The sequence below is a fragment of the Pleurodeles waltl genome, chromosome 8 (genome assembly GCF_031143425.1).
Source record: "Pleurodeles waltl isolate 20211129_DDA chromosome 8, aPleWal1.hap1.20221129, whole genome shotgun sequence".
Lineage (NCBI taxonomy): Eukaryota > Metazoa > Chordata > Amphibia > Caudata > Salamandridae > Pleurodeles > Pleurodeles waltl.
In genome coordinates this window covers 1,190,953,392-1,190,972,484 of record NC_090447.1, presented here as the reverse complement: position 1 = coordinate 1,190,972,484, position 19,093 = coordinate 1,190,953,392, and the positions used below count along the sequence as shown (strand labels likewise).

Below are 19,093 nucleotides of genomic sequence, written 5' to 3'. Positions count from 1 at the left end.
TTGGCTAACATTGACCTAGGAAAGCCATCACTCTGGCATTGTCTGCTAGCCTCACCATTGGGAAAGAAGGCAATAAAAAAGGGAAGAAAGGAAGGAAGGCAGACAAAGACAGAAAAAGGCAGGCAAAAAAAGGAAGGAAGGAATGCAAAAATAAAGGAAGGAAGGAGGCAAAAAGTCGTAAAAAAGAAATAAAAATGAAAGAAGGCAAGCAGAAAAGAAGGCACAAAAGAAAGACCTAAAGAAAAAGTAATAAGGCAAAAGCAAAAAGAAAGAGAGGGTACACATGAAAGGGAAGAAAAATGTAATGATGGAAAAAAGAAAAAAGGAACGAGTGAAGTCAAAAAGAAAGAGGGAAACAAGAAAACAAAAGAGAAGGCAAAAAAGAAAGAAATAGGGAAATAAAGAAGGAACAAAAAAAGACAAAAAAAATGATACAAGGAAAGAAACAAGAAAATAAGGCAAAAAAGAAAGAAAGAAGGAAAGAAAAAAGAGCAAGCATTTGCAATGCAATAGGTCTCGCATTTGCTCGAGTTAGAGCTATTGGTGTTGTAAACGCATAGCTGAAATATTCTTGCCACATAAAAATTGGTCAACCCCGCTGCAGAATTTGGCCCTATCTGCCACATAATTCCAGTGGCCCTGCATATAACTGAAGCACTTCCATTTACTGCAGAGAGTAAAGAGAGAGCAGTGGCTTAAGCAAAATAATGGGGGTGGGAGGCTTACAATAATTATTAACCTCTTAATCCCTAATTCTTGTGCTGACCTAACAATCAGGCCTCTTAATACATGCTCTGAAAATAGCTGCTGAGTCTGCACAACCATGGGCTTCTCCTAGGATGTCTCGGCTTCTCCCTTTGTTTCACCAACCATCAGCCCTTGCTGTCTGTTCAACACATCAACAGCACCACAGCAGCTCCTTGGATTACAGTAGATTTGACACTCGCCTTGGTTTGGCACATATAGTATGTTTTTGTTTTTCTATTGGCTAGTAATGTCACAGCACCAAGCTATATATGACATAAACAGTAACTTCAGGAGGAAGCCAGCTGCCTACCTACAAACGTGGTGGGCGCACCCTTGATTTAAAAACAAAAGAGGTGCTAAGACGTGCTGAGGCCAGGGGAGTTCTGTGCCCAAATGGTGGTAAACAAGGTCTAATAGAGCAAAGCATATGCTGTTAACTGAGATGGGCTCTATCTGCTGTCCTCGCCGCAAGCCATGGGAAGTCGCAAGGTGGGCAGGGGAGACACCTCACAGGAAGAATAGAAATAAACATGCAGCTGTGCGGTGCCTACCCTGGCGTTTTCTGCCTTCTGGATGCTGCACGGCATGTGCTGCCCCTCACCCTTCCCCCCCAGTCTGGTATTCACAACCTAGTCGTGAAATTCCATCCTGCCGAGCCCCGACTCCTCCCGCTGGCTGCTTCATATAAACAACCCCGGGCTCTATTAACAATTACTTGACTGGACTGGACGGGAACTGTGCCAGGATCCATCAGGAAAAAAACATTGCACAACACAGTAATAACAATCCGCAGGGATTGGTGATTTAACTTAAACTTACAGTGTTGCAGATGCAGCTTGGAACAGTGTTGCAGTAAAACAAGCAAATAAAAACAAGCAGTGTTGTCGGAGGGGTGAAGGGGATGGCATGACACACAAGCTTCCAAGTCTGGCAAAAGGCTGAGAGAAGAGCAAATTAAATGAGAATACCTTCAATCAGGTTTGCGCTATATGAAACTTCAAAGTGCCATGGCCGCCATGGAGTGCAAAGAGGACAGACAAAGGAAAAAAGTAGTGTACTCATATTGAGGTATAGGGCTGATTCTGTAACAATACATGTAAAAGGGTCAGTCTGCAAGGCGTAACAAAACAACCTCAAGGGGGGGGGGCAAATGTAAAGCATTTACCAGCAGAATCAAGGGATTTTTAAAAGGCAGGGCCAGGAAAGTGTTGAGAGTGAGATGGGTGTGGTTAAAGCCCACAAAATAGATTACAACATGTCAAAAAGAGCAGTGCCTGCTCACTGCTATGCTCAAGCTAAAAAGAAAGCTGGAAAGAAGGGGAAAAAGAAAGAAAGAAGCAAAGAAGGCAAAAAGAGAGAAAGAGAGAAAGTAAGAAGGAAATAAGGCAAAATAGAAAGAAAGAAGAAAAAAGTAAACAAGGCAAGAAATAATGATGCACAAAACAAAAGAAAAGAAGGAAAGAAGAATTTAAGTTAAGAAGTAAAGAAGGCAAACAAAGAATGAAAGCGAGAAAAAGAAAATTTGAATGAAAGAAATAAAGAAAAGTAGGTAAAAACAAATTAAAGAAGGCAAGCAACAATGAATGATGGAAAGAAGGAAAGAAAAAAGAAAGAAAGGAAGAAAGAAAGAAAGGAAGAAGGAAAAAGAGGAAGGAAGAAAGAAGGAAAGAATGAAGGAAAAAGAAAAAAGGAAAGAACAAATGTAAGAAGGAAAAAATAAAGAAAAAAAAACAGAAAATATGAAAAAGTAAGCAATGCAAAAATGAAGAAAGGAAAGAAAAAAGGGAAGAATGAAAGAAAAAAGAATTCAATCAAACAAGGAAAGAAAAATGGAAAGAAGGAGAAAAGAAAGTAGGCAAAAAAATGAAGTGGCACTTTAGAAGAATGTAGAAAAATAGCTGGGGGGACCTCTGGGGTTATTCTACATTAAATAGTGGTTCCACCCTACCCAAAGGCTGAGAGGAGGCCTATTTTCTGGGAGTCCTGTGTTTTTTACACAAAGCCAGAACACACTCCTGATGCAGACCTGCCACGGATTTTTAGGAAACTCAACAGGTCTTCGCTAATGCCAGACCTAAAACTTGAAAAGAACTGGTCTTATGTTAAACTAAACCAAACTAAAACAGATGCTATAATAAAATGATGATTGATGGAATGCAAGTGGATACAGAAAACTGCTGAAAAATATCTAAGTGGCATTTTAGAAGAATGTAGAAAATTATCTGGGGGAAACCTCTGGGGTTATTCTACATTAAATAGTGGTTTCACCCTACCCAAAGAGGAGTCCTAGTTTCTGGGAGTCTTGTGTTTTTTGACACAAAGCCAGAACACACTCCTGATGCAGACCTGCCACGTGTGGGGAGTATGTTTGTTCCCTCTTTCAGAAGGACTTTTCACACCCCAGAATACAGAAAACGAAAAGCCTACATCGCCTAACTATTGTTTCAGCATGCACAAACCACCATCTCAGTAAGGCCTGGTCATTTCTAGAGAGAAATACCCACCCTTTACTATGGCACTTTGTGCACACCTCTTACCACCTGACTAAAAGAACCCGTGACACACCCTACATACTTGCAGATTGTGGAATTCACCAAGAAAATAAGGCAAGGCTGGAAGAAACAAAAGTGCGTAGTGAACTGTTGTAATAGTGTGAGCATTTATATTCCTGTAGGAGGTGCACTTGTTGATATACATATAAACCAACAGTCAAAGCAAAGACTGCCTGACCAACACTGCCCAGGAAATTTCTCTCCTCTTTTCTACCAGACTACAAGACTTCAAGAGATTGGGTTAAGTCAGGGGTCACTCAATTCACCAACAAGTCACTTTATGTAGCAAAGGACTGGAGGTGTGTCAGAGGCACTGATTACACTTGGGCTGCAAATCTCGTTTCAAGTACATGCCAGAAACTAGATTACAAGTCTGGGGCAGTTGGCTCGCACAGGTGAAAAAACACAATTATCTTATAAACAGCTCTGGACTCAGAGAAATTGTACGGAAATTGCACATAATTCTAAATTCCAGGCAGTGCAACTACAAATAGGACGCATACTTTACACCCACTTACTAATGTATGCCACACTCTGATCTGAAATATGACCATATACAAACAGGGCTTAAGTGGGATCATGACTGTTTTCTCTACAAAGACTCACTATTGTAGCTGCACAGTGGTAGCAGGCACTGGTGTAATAGCTACCATATGTATGTGCTCTTCCACAGAGGAGAGCCACATTGTCAAAGATTAATGGTTATGCCACAGCTTAAAGTCAGAGCTCCAAAGCAAGATGCACACTGTTTAGTGTCTCTTTCGACAGACATTGGTGGTCATTACGTGTCTGGCGGTCACTTGGCCGCCAGACTTGCGGTGGCAGTCCCAATGCGGCGGTCCGAGCGCCACATTATGACAATGGAGGTTGTGCCACAGTGAAGATTTTGGATTGCTGGCCAAACAAAAGTCAGGAGTTACTTCTTGTTACTGCATGCTTTTTGAGAGAGAGCCTTGATCCCAGCAAGTGCTACAGAATCTTTTAAATAACTTGCCTATCCTCTGGCACTCATAGGCTATGAATTTTGGATTTTGCTCACTTTTGTGTGAAATCCTGATCAAGTCTTATCTGGCGAGTTCAGTTATCAATAGCAGTTCCTCAGTTTGGCTAAAGAAATTAGGTCTTTGTTTGCTAAAAATAGCCAGCTTACACATAATGTCTCCAAATTTGACGCACTTGATACGTCATTGCTCCTGATGTGCATAAATTACTCACTAGCAAGACTAAAAGTCATGGTAACAATTACAGCCCTATCATACCCCTTTCACAGGGATACCTTTTCAGGAAGGAAACATTGCAAACATTGCCTCCTGTCATCACCATTTGCTAAGGATAATTTGCACCTCATCAGTATTATATATTTGCTTCATATACATTTGATCGGTTCTGTGCCCAGGACGTAATGGTTGGGTCCTTAGGCACAGTGCTGCTGTGCCCAGGACGTAACCATTACGTCCTGGTCACAGAGCCCAGAGGGAGCGCTCCCAAGTCAGGGATGGAAGGGGAAGCCCTTCTCCTTCCACCCCCGACCTACCCCCCACCCCGCCTGGGACGTCAGCGCGCGAGCACGCGCTGAATGTCACAGAGCCTCCCCCATCGCGCTGGAAGCTCAGCTTCCAGTCGAAAGAGAAATGCTTTTTTACGTGAATTTCACGCAAGGGGAGCGACCCCTTAGGCAAGGGTCGCTCCCCTGGAGGGGGGAAATTATTTTAGGCCATTTCTGCCCCCCTGGGGGGTAGATCGGCCTATTTTGATTAGGCTGATCTGCCCCCAAGGGATTTTTTGTTTTTTTTTGTTTTACAGATGGGGAGCGACCCCTTGGACAAGGGTCGCTCCCCTGGAGGGGAAAATTGAATTTAGGCCATCGGCCGATTTTTGCTATGCCAATCTGCCCCCATGGGGGGCAGAAAGCACTAGGTACCGGGGATTTTTTGGGGGGCGCCAATGTCACGCAGGGGGAGCGACCCCGTAGGCAAGGGTCGCTCCCGGGGGGAGTGGGTGGTTGGGGGGGGTGGGGGAGGGGGGAATTGCATTTAGACCATTTCTGCCCCCCTTTGGGGCAGATTGGGCGATTTTAGGTCAATCTGCCCCCAAGGGGGCAGAAACCACTAGGCACCAGGGATTTTTTTTTTGGCGCCAATGTCACGCAGGGGGAGCGAACCCGTAGGCAAGGGACAAATTTATTTTAGGCCATTTCTGCCCCCCCTGGTGGCAGATCGGCCTATTGTTATTAGGCCGATCTGCCCCCAAGGGGGGCAGAAACCTCTAGGCGCCAGGGCAAATTTTTTTGGGGTGTTTTTTTTTTTTTGTTTGTTTTTTTTTTTTTAGGGATGGGGAGCAACCCATTAGGCAAGGGTCAAATTTATTTTAGGCCATTTCTGACCCCCCTGGGGCCAGCTGAGCTAGAGGCTCAAAATCCACAGGTAGGCACTGTTTTCTATGAAAAAATGTGATGTGTCCATGTTGTGTTTTGGGCCATTTCCTGTCGCCGGCGCTAGGCCTACCCACACAAGTGAGGTATCATTTTTATCGGGAGACTTGGGGGAAAGCTGGGTGGAAGGAAATTTATTTGTGGCTCCTCTCAGATTCCAGAACTTTCTGTCACCAAAATATGAGGAAAATGTGTTTTTTTAGCCAAATTTTGAGGTTTGCAAAGGATTCTGGTTAACAGAACCTGGTCAGAGCCCCACAAGTCACCCCATCTTGGATTCCCGTGGGTTTATAGTTTTCAAAAATGCGCTGGTTTGCTAGGTTTCCCTAGGTGCTGGCTGAGCTAGAGGCCAAAATCCACAGGTAGGCACTGTTTTCTATGAACAAATGTGATGTGTCCACGTTGTGTTTTGGGCCATTTCCTGTTGCGGGCGCTAGGCCTACCCACATAAGTGAGGTATCATTTTTATCGGGAGACTTGGGGGAACGCTGGGTGGAAGGAAATTTGTGGCTCCTCTCAGATTCCAGAACTTTGTCACCGAAATGTGAGGAAAATGTGGGTTTTTTTAGCAAAATTTTGAGGTTTGCAAAGGATTCTGGTTTACAGAACATGGTCAGAGCCCCACAAGTCACCCCATCTTGGATTCCCCTAGGTCTCTAGTTTTCAAAAATGCACAGGTTTGGTAGGTTTCCCTAGGTGCCGGCTGAGCTAGAGACCAAAATCTACAGGTAGGCACTTTGCAAAAAACACCTCTGTTTTCTTTAAAAAAATGTGATGTGTCCACGTTGTGTTTTGGGGCATTTCCTGTCACTGGCGCTAGGCCTACCCACACAAGTGAGGTATCATTTTTATCGGGAGACTTGGGGGAACGCTGGGTGGAAGGAAACTTGTGGCACCTCTCAGATTCCAGAACTTTCTATCACCGAAATGTGAGGAAAACGTGTTTTTTTAGCCACATTTTGAGGTTTGCAAAGGATTCTGGGTAACAGAACCTGGTCAGAGCCCCACAAGTCACACCATCTTGGATTTCCCTAGGTCTCTAGTTTTAAAAAATGCACAGGTTTGGTAGGTTTCCCTAGGTGCCGGCTGAGCTAGAGGCCAAAATCTACAGGTAGGCACTTTGCAAAAAACACCTCTGTTTTCTTTAAAAAAATGTGATGTGTCCTCGTTGCGTTTTGGGGCATTTCCTGTCGCGGGCGCTAGGCCTACCCACACAAGTGAGGTATCATTTTTATCGGGAGACTTGGGGAAACGCTGGGTGGAAGGAAATTTGTGGCTCCTCTCAGATTCCAGAACTTTCTGTCACCAAAATTTGAGGAAAATTTGTTTTTTTAGCCAAAGTTTGAGGTTTGCAAAGGATTCTGGGTAACAGAACCTGGTCAGAGCCCCAGAAGCCACCCCATATTGGATTCCCCTGGGTCTCTAGTTTTAAAAAAAATGCACAGGTTTGGTAGGTTTCCCTAGGTGCCGGTTGAGCTAGAGGCCAAAATCTACAGGTAGTCACCTTGCAAAAAACACCTCTGTTTTCTGTAAAAAAAAATGGGATGTGTCCACGTTGCGTTTTGGGGTGTTTCCTGTCACGGGCGTTAGGCCTACCCACACAAGTGAGGTATCATTTTTATCGGAAGACTTGGGGAAACGCTGGGTGGAAGGAAATTTGTGGCTCCTCTCAGATTCTAGAACTTTCTGTCACCGAAATGTGAGGAAAACGTGTTTGTTTCGCCAAATTCTGAGGTTTGCAAAGGATTCTGGGTAACAGAACCTGGTCAGAGCCCCACAAGTCACACCATCTTGGATTCCCCTAGGTCTCTAGTTTTCAAAACTGCACAGGTTTGGTAGGTTTCCTTCGGTGCCGGCTGAGCTAGAGGCCAAAATCTACAGGTAGGCACTTTGCAAAAAACACCTCTGTTTTCTTTCAAAAAATGTGATGTGTCCACGTTGCGTTTTGGGGCATTTCCTTTCGCGGGCGCTAGGCCTACCCAAACAAGTGAGGTATCATTTTTTATCGGGAGACTTGGGGGAACGCTGGGTGGAAGGAAATTTGTGGTTCCTCTCTGATTCCAGAACTTTCTGTCACCAAAATTTGAGGAAAATGTGTTTTTTTAGCCAAAGTTTGAGGTTTGCAAAGGATTCTGGGTAACAGAACCTGGTCAGAGCCCCAGAAGCCACCCCATATTGGATTCCCCTAGGTCTCTAGTTTTCAAAAATGCACAGGTTTGGTAGGTTTCCCTAGGTGCCGGGTGAGCTAGAGGCCAAAATCTACAGGTAGTCACCTTGCAAAAAACACCTCTGTTTTCTGTAAAAAAAAAATGGGATGTGTCCACGTTGCGTTTTGGGGTGTTTCCTGTCGCGGGCGCTAGGCCTACCCACACAAGTGAGGTATCATTTTTATCGGGAGACTTGGGGGAACATAGATTAGAAAAACAAGTGTTATTGCCCCTTGTCTTTCTCTACATTTTTTCCTTCCAAATATAAGAGAGTGTGTAAAAAAGACATCTATTTGAGAAATGCCCTGTAATTCACATGCTAGTATGGTCACCCCGGAATTCAGAGATGTGCAAATAACCACTGCTCTTCAACACCTTATTTTGTGCCCTTTTTGGAAATACAAAGGTTTTCTTGATAGCTATTTTTCACTCTTTATATTTCAGCAAATGAATTGCTGTATACCTGGTATAGAATGAAAATGCACTGCAGGGTGCAGCTCATTTATTGGCTCTGGGTACCTAGGGTTCTTGATGAACCTACAAGCCCTATATATCCCTGCAACCAGAGGAGTCAAGCAGACGTAACGGTATATTGCTTTCGAAAATCTGACATTGCAGGAAAAACTTACAAAGTAAAACGTAGAGAAAAATTGATGTTTTTTTCAACTCAATTTCAATATTTTTCTTTTTCAGTTGTTATTTTCTGTAGGAAACCCTTGTAGGATGTACACAAATGACCCCTTGCTGAATTCACAATTTTGTCTACATTTCAGAAATGTTTAGGTTTCTGGGATCCAGCATTGGTTTCATGCCCATTTCTGTCACTGACTGGAAGGAGGCTGAAAGCACAAAAAATTGTAAAAATGGGGTATGTCCCAGTAAAATGCCCAATTTGTGTTGAAAAATTGGGTTTTCTGATTCAAGTCTGCCTGTTCCTGAAAGCTGGGAAGCTGGTGATTTTAGCGTCGCAAACCCTTTGTTGATGCCATTTTCAGGGAAAAAACCACAAGCCTTCTTCTGCAGCCACTTTTTCCCATTTCTTTGAAAAAAACGAAATTTTCACTGTATTTTGGCTAATTTCTTGGCCTCCTTCAGGGGAACCCACAAAGTCTGGGTACCTCTAGAATCCCTAGGATGTTGGAAAAAAAGGACGCAAATTTGGCCTGGCTAGCTTATAAAGACAAAAAGTTATGAGGGCCTAAGTGCGAACTGTCCCAAATAGGCAAAAAAAGGCTCGGCACAGGAGGGGGAAAAGGCCTGGCAGCGAAGGGTTAAGCAAGACTTTTGCTATTGATAAATAGTACACAATCTTGGTGAGTTTTTTGAGCTTCCGGGGAGGGTACCAAAGTCTTGAGGCAGAAAAGAAGAAAGGTAGAATAAAGTAACTCTGTTCATTGTTGTTCTTCCCATCGCAAAGCTTACTTGAATGAGAGTTACAATTTAAAGCATTGGTTTGTCCCACCTTGATGCCACAACTTCAGTGAATATTTGTATATCAAAGTTGCCACAAGTCTATACAACCCGAATGTCATCTTAATTTAGAACCCCTGAAATGCTTTCCTCAGTCGTATAGCTTTATATTACTGGCATGCAGAAAAGGAATTACAAAGTACCTCGAGAAGCTGCAATTTGATGGTCCAATCTTGTGAGTGCTGTTGTTTCTTAAAATTGGTGGCATTACAAATGGCATTTAGTATTTGAAATACTTAGTCATCAAGATTACTGAGATCAAATTTAAAAGCTCATCCACTTCGGTTGCAGCATATGAGGTGTTATTTGCTTGGTATTAACCGACTGCCTAAATGTACCCGAGAACCCATTACCAGTGGATTAACAAAAAAACAAACAGGGGTGCTGCCAGACTTCGTTGAGGAGGAACAGAGATTGTTTAAAACAAAGTACACCAATCAATTTCCTAAGGAGGACACTGACATTAACAAATAAATATATGCATCTTGATTGTGCTTAAAAATAAAGCATTTTAAGCAGAAAGATGTAGACCTTATCTTAGCACAGGCCCAAAGATAAAGTATGTACCTATACAAAATAAAATGATGCTTATTAAAAAACAATAAACGGTCGTCCCGCCATGTTTTAGTTTGAATACATTGTTTTAATTTGAATTTAACCTGTGTTGTATGATTGCCCCTAGTTCTAGGTCTAGTTTGCAGTCTCTTACAACCGAATTTATCATGATTTGAGCCTGCACACTCTCGACAATAAATTGCATCACTATGCCCTTATCTACTCGCCGACATCAAGCCTGTATATTTGTGCAAGGGTATTCAGGCCCCTTCGTCATAAGTGGTCATTGTGTTTTCGTATATAGTGTTTTGTACTGTCAGTAAAAAATGGTAAAATGTATCTTCTCTCTTCACATTATTTGCTGAATCATCTATTATATATTTTTACAGGAGTGTGACCCAACATGGAACCCTTAAGACCCAACTTCTGAACCCTGAGTGTGAATCAATTTAACAACTCAGCATATTTGAATTAGAAATCCCATACAACATGTTTTAAGAAATAAAATGTATGTTTCTCTTTCTCAGTTCCAGTTCTTGGGCTTTGCTCTGCCGGACTCCTGCAGAGTAATTCTCCAACACTCCTGTTGTTCTTCACTGCACTTCCTGGACTTCACCCTGGTGCCCTATCACCCTGGACATGCCTCCCAAGCGCTTTCCATCCCACTCTCCCAGTCCCCCGTCCCCTTATTTACAATCCATTTGAAAACGGAGGCGCTGGAACAACTTTCAGAGTGTGGATGCTGCCATCAATGTTACAACACTGAAGTCATAGGGACTGTAAAAATTCCAAGCATCACACAAAGAACAAGTATAACACACGTGCCCCATCCATTCGGCAGGAGTGTGCTAAAGGTGTGGTTTGTAGCCGATAGTGCATTTTTGGAGCACAGTGTTATAAATATATTTTTAAAGCATGGTGTGATAGCGTACTATCATTTACAAACAGCACATTTACTATAAAAAAAAGGACCACAAAATTCGCACACTAAGTTTTACTGATAAAACTATATAGCACACAAAGAACAATGTGTTGAAATCAGTTTTCAGCAAATATCTATAATAATTTGCACATCATCATCTAAAGTGTTTTGAATCCAGTCCTATTTAAAACTTCGTTCCATCACACTTTAGAATGACAAAACAAAAGTGCTTCAATTGTGCTTTCATAACTGCTGATATTTTTTTAAAAATATCTGTACAGTTGTTTTAAATGTATTTAAATGTTGCTGTGTGTAAGAAATAAACTGACGCCGTACAGCCTTTCCTTTCACACTGCTGGTACACTGATCTGCATGTTAAAAGAAGCAGCAATCTTTCAGAAGACAAAACCTAATACTTGATCTCTGTCTTTGAATGCAAAGCAAATTGCAAACAATGAAAAAAATGTAAAGGCACTTTTACTGCTCATTCTTCTTCTGAAACTCAGCATAATTATTTTAGGGGTACTGCAGCACACTCCACACCCCTAGTTTCAGCACCAATGTTAGAAAGTCTCTCCCCATCCACATATCCACTGTCCTCACCACACACCAGCCTCTTCCTCAAGACTTCCACTCACTCACTGCTCATTGCCCACTCTGTCCTGGAGGCCTGCCAGTGACCCAGTCTGTAAGGTGGGAAACGGACTGTGGCCCGTCACAACCCGAGTGGCAGCCACACACTTGCTTCATGTGGATCATTTGCTGAAGCTTGTGGCTGAGGGCAAGGCCACCTAAGGGATCTGCCTTTTCTTCACGTGAGAAGGTGAGTTGCTTACATTATTTTATATTTTTCATGTTCTGATCATGACTAAATGACTTCCATAAGATCTATGTATCTAGAAGTGTAAGGCTGGAGAATGTTTTTTCTACATGCCTCTATCCCACAGAATAACCTGACAAGAAAAACTGACTGAACGAGGACACCGGTCCACTTTGACACCCATCAACAAGAATTTCTAACAACAACATCTGACGCTATATCAACTAGGTACATATGAAATAGTCAACGTGCTAGCTCTCCAGCATACAAACAGACAGATGAGCCTGCCCTGTGTAGGATAATACTGCACATCCATATGTGATTAAATGTAGAAATTGGATGTGAAACTTTGCAATAGGCTTGGCATAACGTGAAAAAATACGAGCGTGTATCAGTTATCATACCTTTTAGTAGAATACATTTTGAAAGTAGTTATCATCAATCAGAACGATGTACCACACAAGGAGGAGTGAGGGGAGTGAATGAAGTGCTGGGTCATTAGCACTTTTTCTAGATTCAAGGTGTGAGCGGTGGGCTTTGTGCTCATCTGAAATGTTATACTGCTTTATTTTAAATTAGATGGACCTCTAAACTGTAGGATGGGAGCTATCTAGGTAAAAGCAAACGTGCCATCAATAACATTGAGTTTTGCCTCACTGTCACATGTCCTACATGTATTTCTAAACTTCAAAATCTGTGAACTTTGTTCCAACTGAAATGGGAAATAAAATGTAAGGATTTCTTGCCTGATCAGCTACAAATGATAGTTTAAACAGGTGAGGCAGGTCCTTGCTTAGGTCCTCCCTTAACACTAGTCAGGCCATCAGTGACTTTTCAAGCGAGGAAAGAATAGGTCTTCAAAAGAAAATTGAATAAATTACCTTGGACTTGATATCTCTATGCAACACTCGCTTATTATGAATGTGTTGTACTCCCATGCATAACTGGACAAACCAATGAAGAATCTGAAGAAGAAAAAAAAACGTTGATATGAGCAGAATTAGATATGGCTTTTGTGACGTTTTCTGTTTATCTTAACTGTATTTATGGAAAAGAAACTGCGTAAAGGAAAAAAAAACACGATTGAACATTTCCTCGGGAGGAAGAACAGGGCGAGAGAACAAAAGGAAGCTCAGCAGTCCTTCCCATTTTTAGCTATTTTGCACAACCAGTGAAATTCTCCTAGGCCTTCTCCTACTGGTGATTGTCACAAACCTACCTCACCTGCAAGCGGTTCTAAGCATTAGCAGCATACCTGTCAAAATCCAATTCGTAAAGTCTTGTTATGTTAGTAAGCTGATGCAGGAAAATGCTGAGCAAAATCTATGGAATTATATAACATGCCTACGTAAACTGACACCGTCCGTTATAGCCTCCAAAAATGGTCTGAAGGTCTGCCAACTACTTAAACCTTTGTAAAATCATTTTGCTTCTGTACCTCCAAGCCACCTCTTGTTCAATGGCCCTAGCCCCTAGAAATGTTAACTGGTCATCCATTCACAGTTTTAACTAGAAGGACATGAACTACAGTTTCTCACACTACACTTTTCTATATCTAATTTAGTACCGTGAAATGTATATTGTTCACTCACCAGGTCTGATTTTCTAATTGTATACAGGCAAGTAGATGATTAGTGCAAGTGCCCAAGACTACAAAGGTCAGTGACAAGAGAGACAGATCTAACTGTAGACTGTCAAATAGAGAATGATCACTATTCAGAAGGCAAAAAGCAAGATCTGGGCTGAGTTGGAAGGTGTAAAGGAATAGCCTGAGGAGAGGAACAGGCAGTACCATTCTCAGTGAAAGAAATCAGGAATACCCTCTCAGTAAACGGGATAAAGCGGGTAGTTCCAGGTGACTTTAAAAAGCTGCAGCGGGGAACTGCCTGTGCCTCGCAACTTGCTGTTCTGTAGGCTTCTGGTCTCTCAGTTTGCTGAACATTAGCATTTCTGCACCTTTGTATTTTCTCTTTCCCTCTTCGTGTTTCCTGTCGGTAGGTCTTGTTGCTCTAACTAATGCATTAAGGTATCTGATGGTTTTTTCTTGCCAGCCATGCTGCCACCTCCTTTGCTCCCATTTCGCAAATGGTCTCCTTGTAATGTCTGGGTTTTGTCAACAGCAAATGAGCTGCAGCAAAATGGTAGGTTTGTACACTGCTGGTGATCCATGGTTGGTCCAGTAGAAGAAGTGCCACAACCATATTTTGTCCTCCTTCTCTCTCGAATCCCTTACACCCACCACCAAAATAATCCTGGTGGTCAGCATCTATTTAATTGTGGTGTCCCTAGGATGCTGCTTATCTGCAGCCCTGGGAGGAGAAAAAAAACAGACAGGCCCGGCTAAAGAAGGTGGACCTAGTGGTTACTCCTCACAGAGAATTACTGTGAAAGTAACGTTTGTTTGGTCTTTGATTATCATTGTGTTGAAATCAGTTTCTATTATTTACCCATTTAATAAACTTAGCTTTCATCTAATGAGGAAACACAGATAGCCAAAGTTGAGAAGGACGTCTACCGGTATTTCTATACTTTTTGGTTGCCAAAAACCAGCCTAAGTTGCTGCTTTCAGTGCAGAGCAAGTATTTTCAAGCAGGATAAAGAAAGTAGCCATTACAATCTTCCGTTGCAAAGATTCTGCCTTAGTTGACTCAATTATTAGTACTAAATGATAAAGAGAAAGGCAATTCCACCTCAGCCAACAGCCCATCCAATTAGTTAGAAGAAGCAGGTAAAGATCAAGATGCAACCTAGTAGCTCTTTCTTCTTGTAAACTAGTGTTCGGTCACTAGGATTGTATACAAGCGTTCATGCTGTTGACTGATGTACATGGGGACGACTCTTGCTACATCCATTTGTGCCCTCCAACAAGGCTACTTCCTTGGTAACTACAGAAGACAGAGTTAGAGCTGTCAAACTAAATTGTTAGTCTGGGGCACAAATACCTCACAGTATATCGACTCAATTAAGAACACAAAGTAAACGTTTTCCTTTGCGTTCTGATGTGATCAGGCAGTGTTGCTAGCACCCGGCCTCCTGACTCCTGGAATTCCTGCAGGATGTCAACACATTTTGTATAATGTGTGCACATTGTCAGATCTTAATGTATGTAATAATAGAGCAGCACATTAAGTTAGCTCCACCCTCCCAATGTGAAAGACTTGAATGACTGATCCAAACACCACAACCAGGATGAACACTGTAGGGTGGAGAGCAGGGAAAAGTGCAAAGTGTAGCAGAAAGATCAATGAGTTGAGCTTATGTGGGGTCTCTGCAGTCTTTGTCTCAGAAATGTTTGCCTTGTACCTGGATGAGGGTTTCTTTATACCACGAGCCATCAGTGGCTCAGCAACATACTAAGTTCCCCAAGCGATGACCTCCTAATGTTTGAGTCTTGACCACCATGAACACTACATATCTAAAACATCTGGTGTGGAGTATTATAAGTACAGTTAATATGGCGCACTGGCAGTTTTTCCCTTGCATTTCACTTTGAGAACTGGGTCCTGTGAGCAGCTTTATCCTCTTCAGACTGTCATTGACTGCTCTGGCTATTTTTGTTTTCTGACATGCAAAAGGACTCATCGTGAAATGATATTTAACTAATGGCGTACATGTTATTTGTCAATGAAGCCTTTTTTCCAAGATTTCTAAGCATTAATTTTTAGAACATTTAAAAAAATTGGAATTCGTTCAACATTTTTTCTCAAGTGCTAAGAAACTAAACAAACATCTCTGTTTCACAGAAGACATTTTTGGTCACCAAGTGCTGCAAAAAGATCATTGTGTGCTCAGGCTGTCATATCACAGGTCATCAGCTAACACCCTATGGATGAAGCAAATTTCAACTAATTGCATTTTTGAAGTTGAAGAAGATGTGATATCCTATCCTGGCAAAGTGGCTGGTCGAGACCGAAGGAGGGACATAAATCTCTGAAACCACTCTGGAAACTGAAGGCCATATCTTGGGCTCTATAGAGGAGTAAAGTAAATGAGTTTAAAGAGGCAAGACACATAACAAGATGGATGTCTTTCAAAGTGCACACTTTCAAGGAAAGGGCAAGGAAAGATCCCGGCTGGGGAAATATGGCCACCATGCAATATCATGACAATATATGGTGGCCAGGTAAGCAGTTCCAGATCATCATACCCACTGATAACTGCAAACCATATATTGGTGATCAATGGAGGACAAAAGAAAAGAAGAAGACAGGAGTCGGAAGAAGTAAGTACACTCCTTTACCAACAACAGAGGAAGCCTAAACCAAAGTAAGCTCTGTCAGAAGTCCAATGCAGTAAGTAGGCTAGCGATAATTATGTTTATCAGACCTACAAGCCCTTGCTCACTTCGTCCTGTGCTCAGTTAACCCATGGCCTGCTTCACAGGGAGTTAAGGAGGAAGAATTCAACTTATGTTCTTGGGCCTCTCTGATCACCTTTTCTAACTGGTATTGCCCTCACAGCACCTTTCCACTAAATCAGACACGGCAAGGTCTTGTGCATCCTTGCAATACAAGATGGATTTGCTGCCTTGTAGTCTGATCATCACTGTAAATTATATATCCTAGATCACATAAGTCTCACAAACATCATCTACAATTGCATACGTCACTAACACAAGTCAGACCTTTCACACTACACAAATAACTAAATACTTAACAAGCAAAGGACTGGGTTCCTTCTAAAACTACAACTCACAACAAGCAACATAAGGCCTTTACGACAGATTGTGAAAAGAGCATAATTAACTCAAAAATGGTATAAAGATATAAATAGCCGACATTAAAATGGAGATCTGCTGACAGAATATACACATAAGCAGATGAACTAGATTGGCGTTTCACAACTTTTCGAAGAGACTAGGTTTTAATTAGGTATTCATGATGCACAGTACTAATATATTAAAGAAGATTAGACAGCGAGTTTTCAAGCTTGATTAGATGTAGATCATATCATTTTTGTTAATTTGGTGAAAAGTATAATTGTGGTCAAACCTTTTTTTCAGGAAATAGGTTTCCTCTTTGCTTTTTGATTGCCTGTAGGAGATCTCCGCCATCACAATATTCCATTACTATATATAGGTGTCCATCAGCTGAAAAATTACATCAGAAATACGCAAATCAATATAGAAACAGTCAGAGCATCTTATTTCTCTGATCATAACAAAACAAAATCTTCTTCTTCTTGGCTGTACATACCTTCAAATGACTCCTTAAAAGCAACAATATTGGGGTGCTTCATTTTGGCCAAAAGAATTGCTTCCTGTCTACTGTCATGGATGCCACATTGAGACTGAATATATAAATAACAATAATATAAAAAAGATAAGTAGCTTTCATTTACAAATGTACAGCATCATTATTTACATTGATGTAAGGGATTCATAATCCTAATCAGTCACTGAGCAGTAGCCATAACATCACATTCACTATTGAAATCACAGACAGAAGTAACAGTATCTATGAAAGCAGGGAAAAACAGTAATAGAGGCTGGCCGAATCGGATGTTACATAACATTTTAATTTTTTTATTTTTAGTCAAGCATTAAAATGACAAGCAGCTAGAGTTTTGGGCTGAAACTGTTTGCCTGCCCTAGAGCCTTTTCCTGATATATGAAATAGTACTGTGTGGTAGGCTGTGTTACGAGCGGATCAAATAGAGTCAAAACAATGGGGTATTTTACTGTTTAGATTATATTTTCTGTTTAGTCACAGGCTATTTCTTTTAACGGCAGTGTCAAGGGTCTGAGTCTTTGGGATTCCTGTTTTTCCTTAAGGTCTTTCTTTTCTCCTAGGTTTTCCTTGCTTCCCCCGTCGCCCTTGGTCTCATGGAGGATGAACGTCTCTCTCTCGGACCCCAGTCGAAAAGAAACAGAAAAAGAAGCGGTAAGTACTTCTGGGGTACTGGATGGGGTACGGTGCTCGTGAGGGTTTAAGGCAACATGCGGGTAAGTTCGTGAAGGGGTGATCAGGGTTGGGTTTTAGGGTTGCGGGGTCCAAACTGTGCCTATTTTCCCTTCTGGCCCCTTCCCTTGTCTCTTATTCACCCTCCCCGTTCCTCCTCCCACTTCCCTGGTGCCTTTCCCCGTAACCGACTTTCCCCGTGACCGACTTTCCCCGTGACCCTCCCGTCCCTAGGAGGGACCGTACCTTGTCAAGCCACGACCCTCCTGGGTCGTGGCGGCTCTCTCGTTTCTCCTGAGTCTCTTCCGTTTCTAGCTCTCGCACTTCGGTGTTTCCTCCCTCTCCGGTCGGGATTTCCTTTCCGCTCGTCTCCTCTCCACCACACACGCCCGTCGCTCTCCACTCTTCTCTCTCTTGGTGCTCCGTCGCTCTCCTCTTTTCCGGGTCCGCCTCTTCTTTGAGTCCGCGAAACCGGAAGTCGTCGATGCTGTGACGACGTGGCGTCTCCCCGTTGCCAGGGGAACGCCGCACCGTTTCCGTGAATTCAGCCGAAAGATGGCGGATACGAGGCGAGTGTGCCGGGTCCTCCGGGACCCGTCTACAATCCCCTACCCTAGATCGGGGCTGTTCAAGGTCCGATGACGGAGGGAACCTGGAGAGGTAGTCGGCGGGACCTTGTAAGGAACCAGGGATATGGCGAACCTGGAACGTAAAGGGTTGCAGTTCTAAGAACCATCTCAAGATTCTGGAGTTAGAGTCTTTGTGAGCGGCAAGCCAGGTGAGAGAGGCATGGTCAGTGAACAAAACGAAGGACCTCCCTAAGAGATAATATTGTAAGGAGTCTATGGCCCATTTAATGGCAAGACATTCTTTTTCAATCGTTGGGTAATGTGTCTCTCGCGGAAATAATTTCCTACTTAGAAAAACCACTGGGTGGTCAAAGCCTTCTTCATCGGGCTGTGTAAGCACGGCTCCAAGGCCTACGTCCGATGCATCCGTATATAGGTGAAAAGTATTTAAGAAATCTGGGCATTTTAGTATTGGGTCCGTGACAAGAGACTGCTTCAAGCGTTCAAAGCTACTCTGTTGGAAGTCTGTAAATGGAGCCAATCTGGTGGGGTTTTGTTTGGTCAGTAGGCCAGTCAGAGGGGCAGCTATGGTGGAATAATTGGGGATAAACCGGCGGTAGTATCCTACTAAACCTAGGAACGACCGTAGGTCTTTCTTTGTTTTAGGTTCAGACGTTTGTAATATAGCCTCAACCTTGTTTTGTTGTGGTTGCAGAGTGCCATTTCCTATGATATACCCTAAATAGGAGATTTCAGTGTTTCCTAGTAAACACTTCTTAGGGTTGGCAGTTAAACCGGCTTCCGTTAAAGCGGAAAAGATCGTATCCAGATGGACTAAGTGTTCTTGCCAGGTTTCGCTAAAAATGACTATGTCATCTAGGTAGGCAGCTGAGAAGGTTTGGAATGGTTTTAAGATTCGA

General features: G+C 42.5%; 1 protein-coding gene across 3 annotated transcripts in view; it reads right to left on the bottom strand.

The window, feature by feature from the left end:
• Window positions 1–19,093, bottom strand: part of LOC138250505 (serine/threonine-protein kinase Nek3-like) — a 207,677-nt gene that overhangs the window by 122,606 nt on the left and 65,978 nt on the right. For all 3 annotated transcript variants that reach the window (XM_069205449.1, XM_069205448.1, XM_069205450.1), the window contains exons 3-5: window positions 16,900–16,993; window positions 16,696–16,793; window positions 12,586–12,669 (exon numbers count right to left, since the gene is read on the bottom strand). In XM_069205449.1, the coding sequence (XP_069061550.1) occupies window positions 12,586–12,669; window positions 16,696–16,793; window positions 16,900–16,993 (276 nt within the window). The remainder of the gene's footprint in view (window positions 1–12,585; window positions 12,670–16,695; window positions 16,794–16,899; window positions 16,994–19,093) is intronic.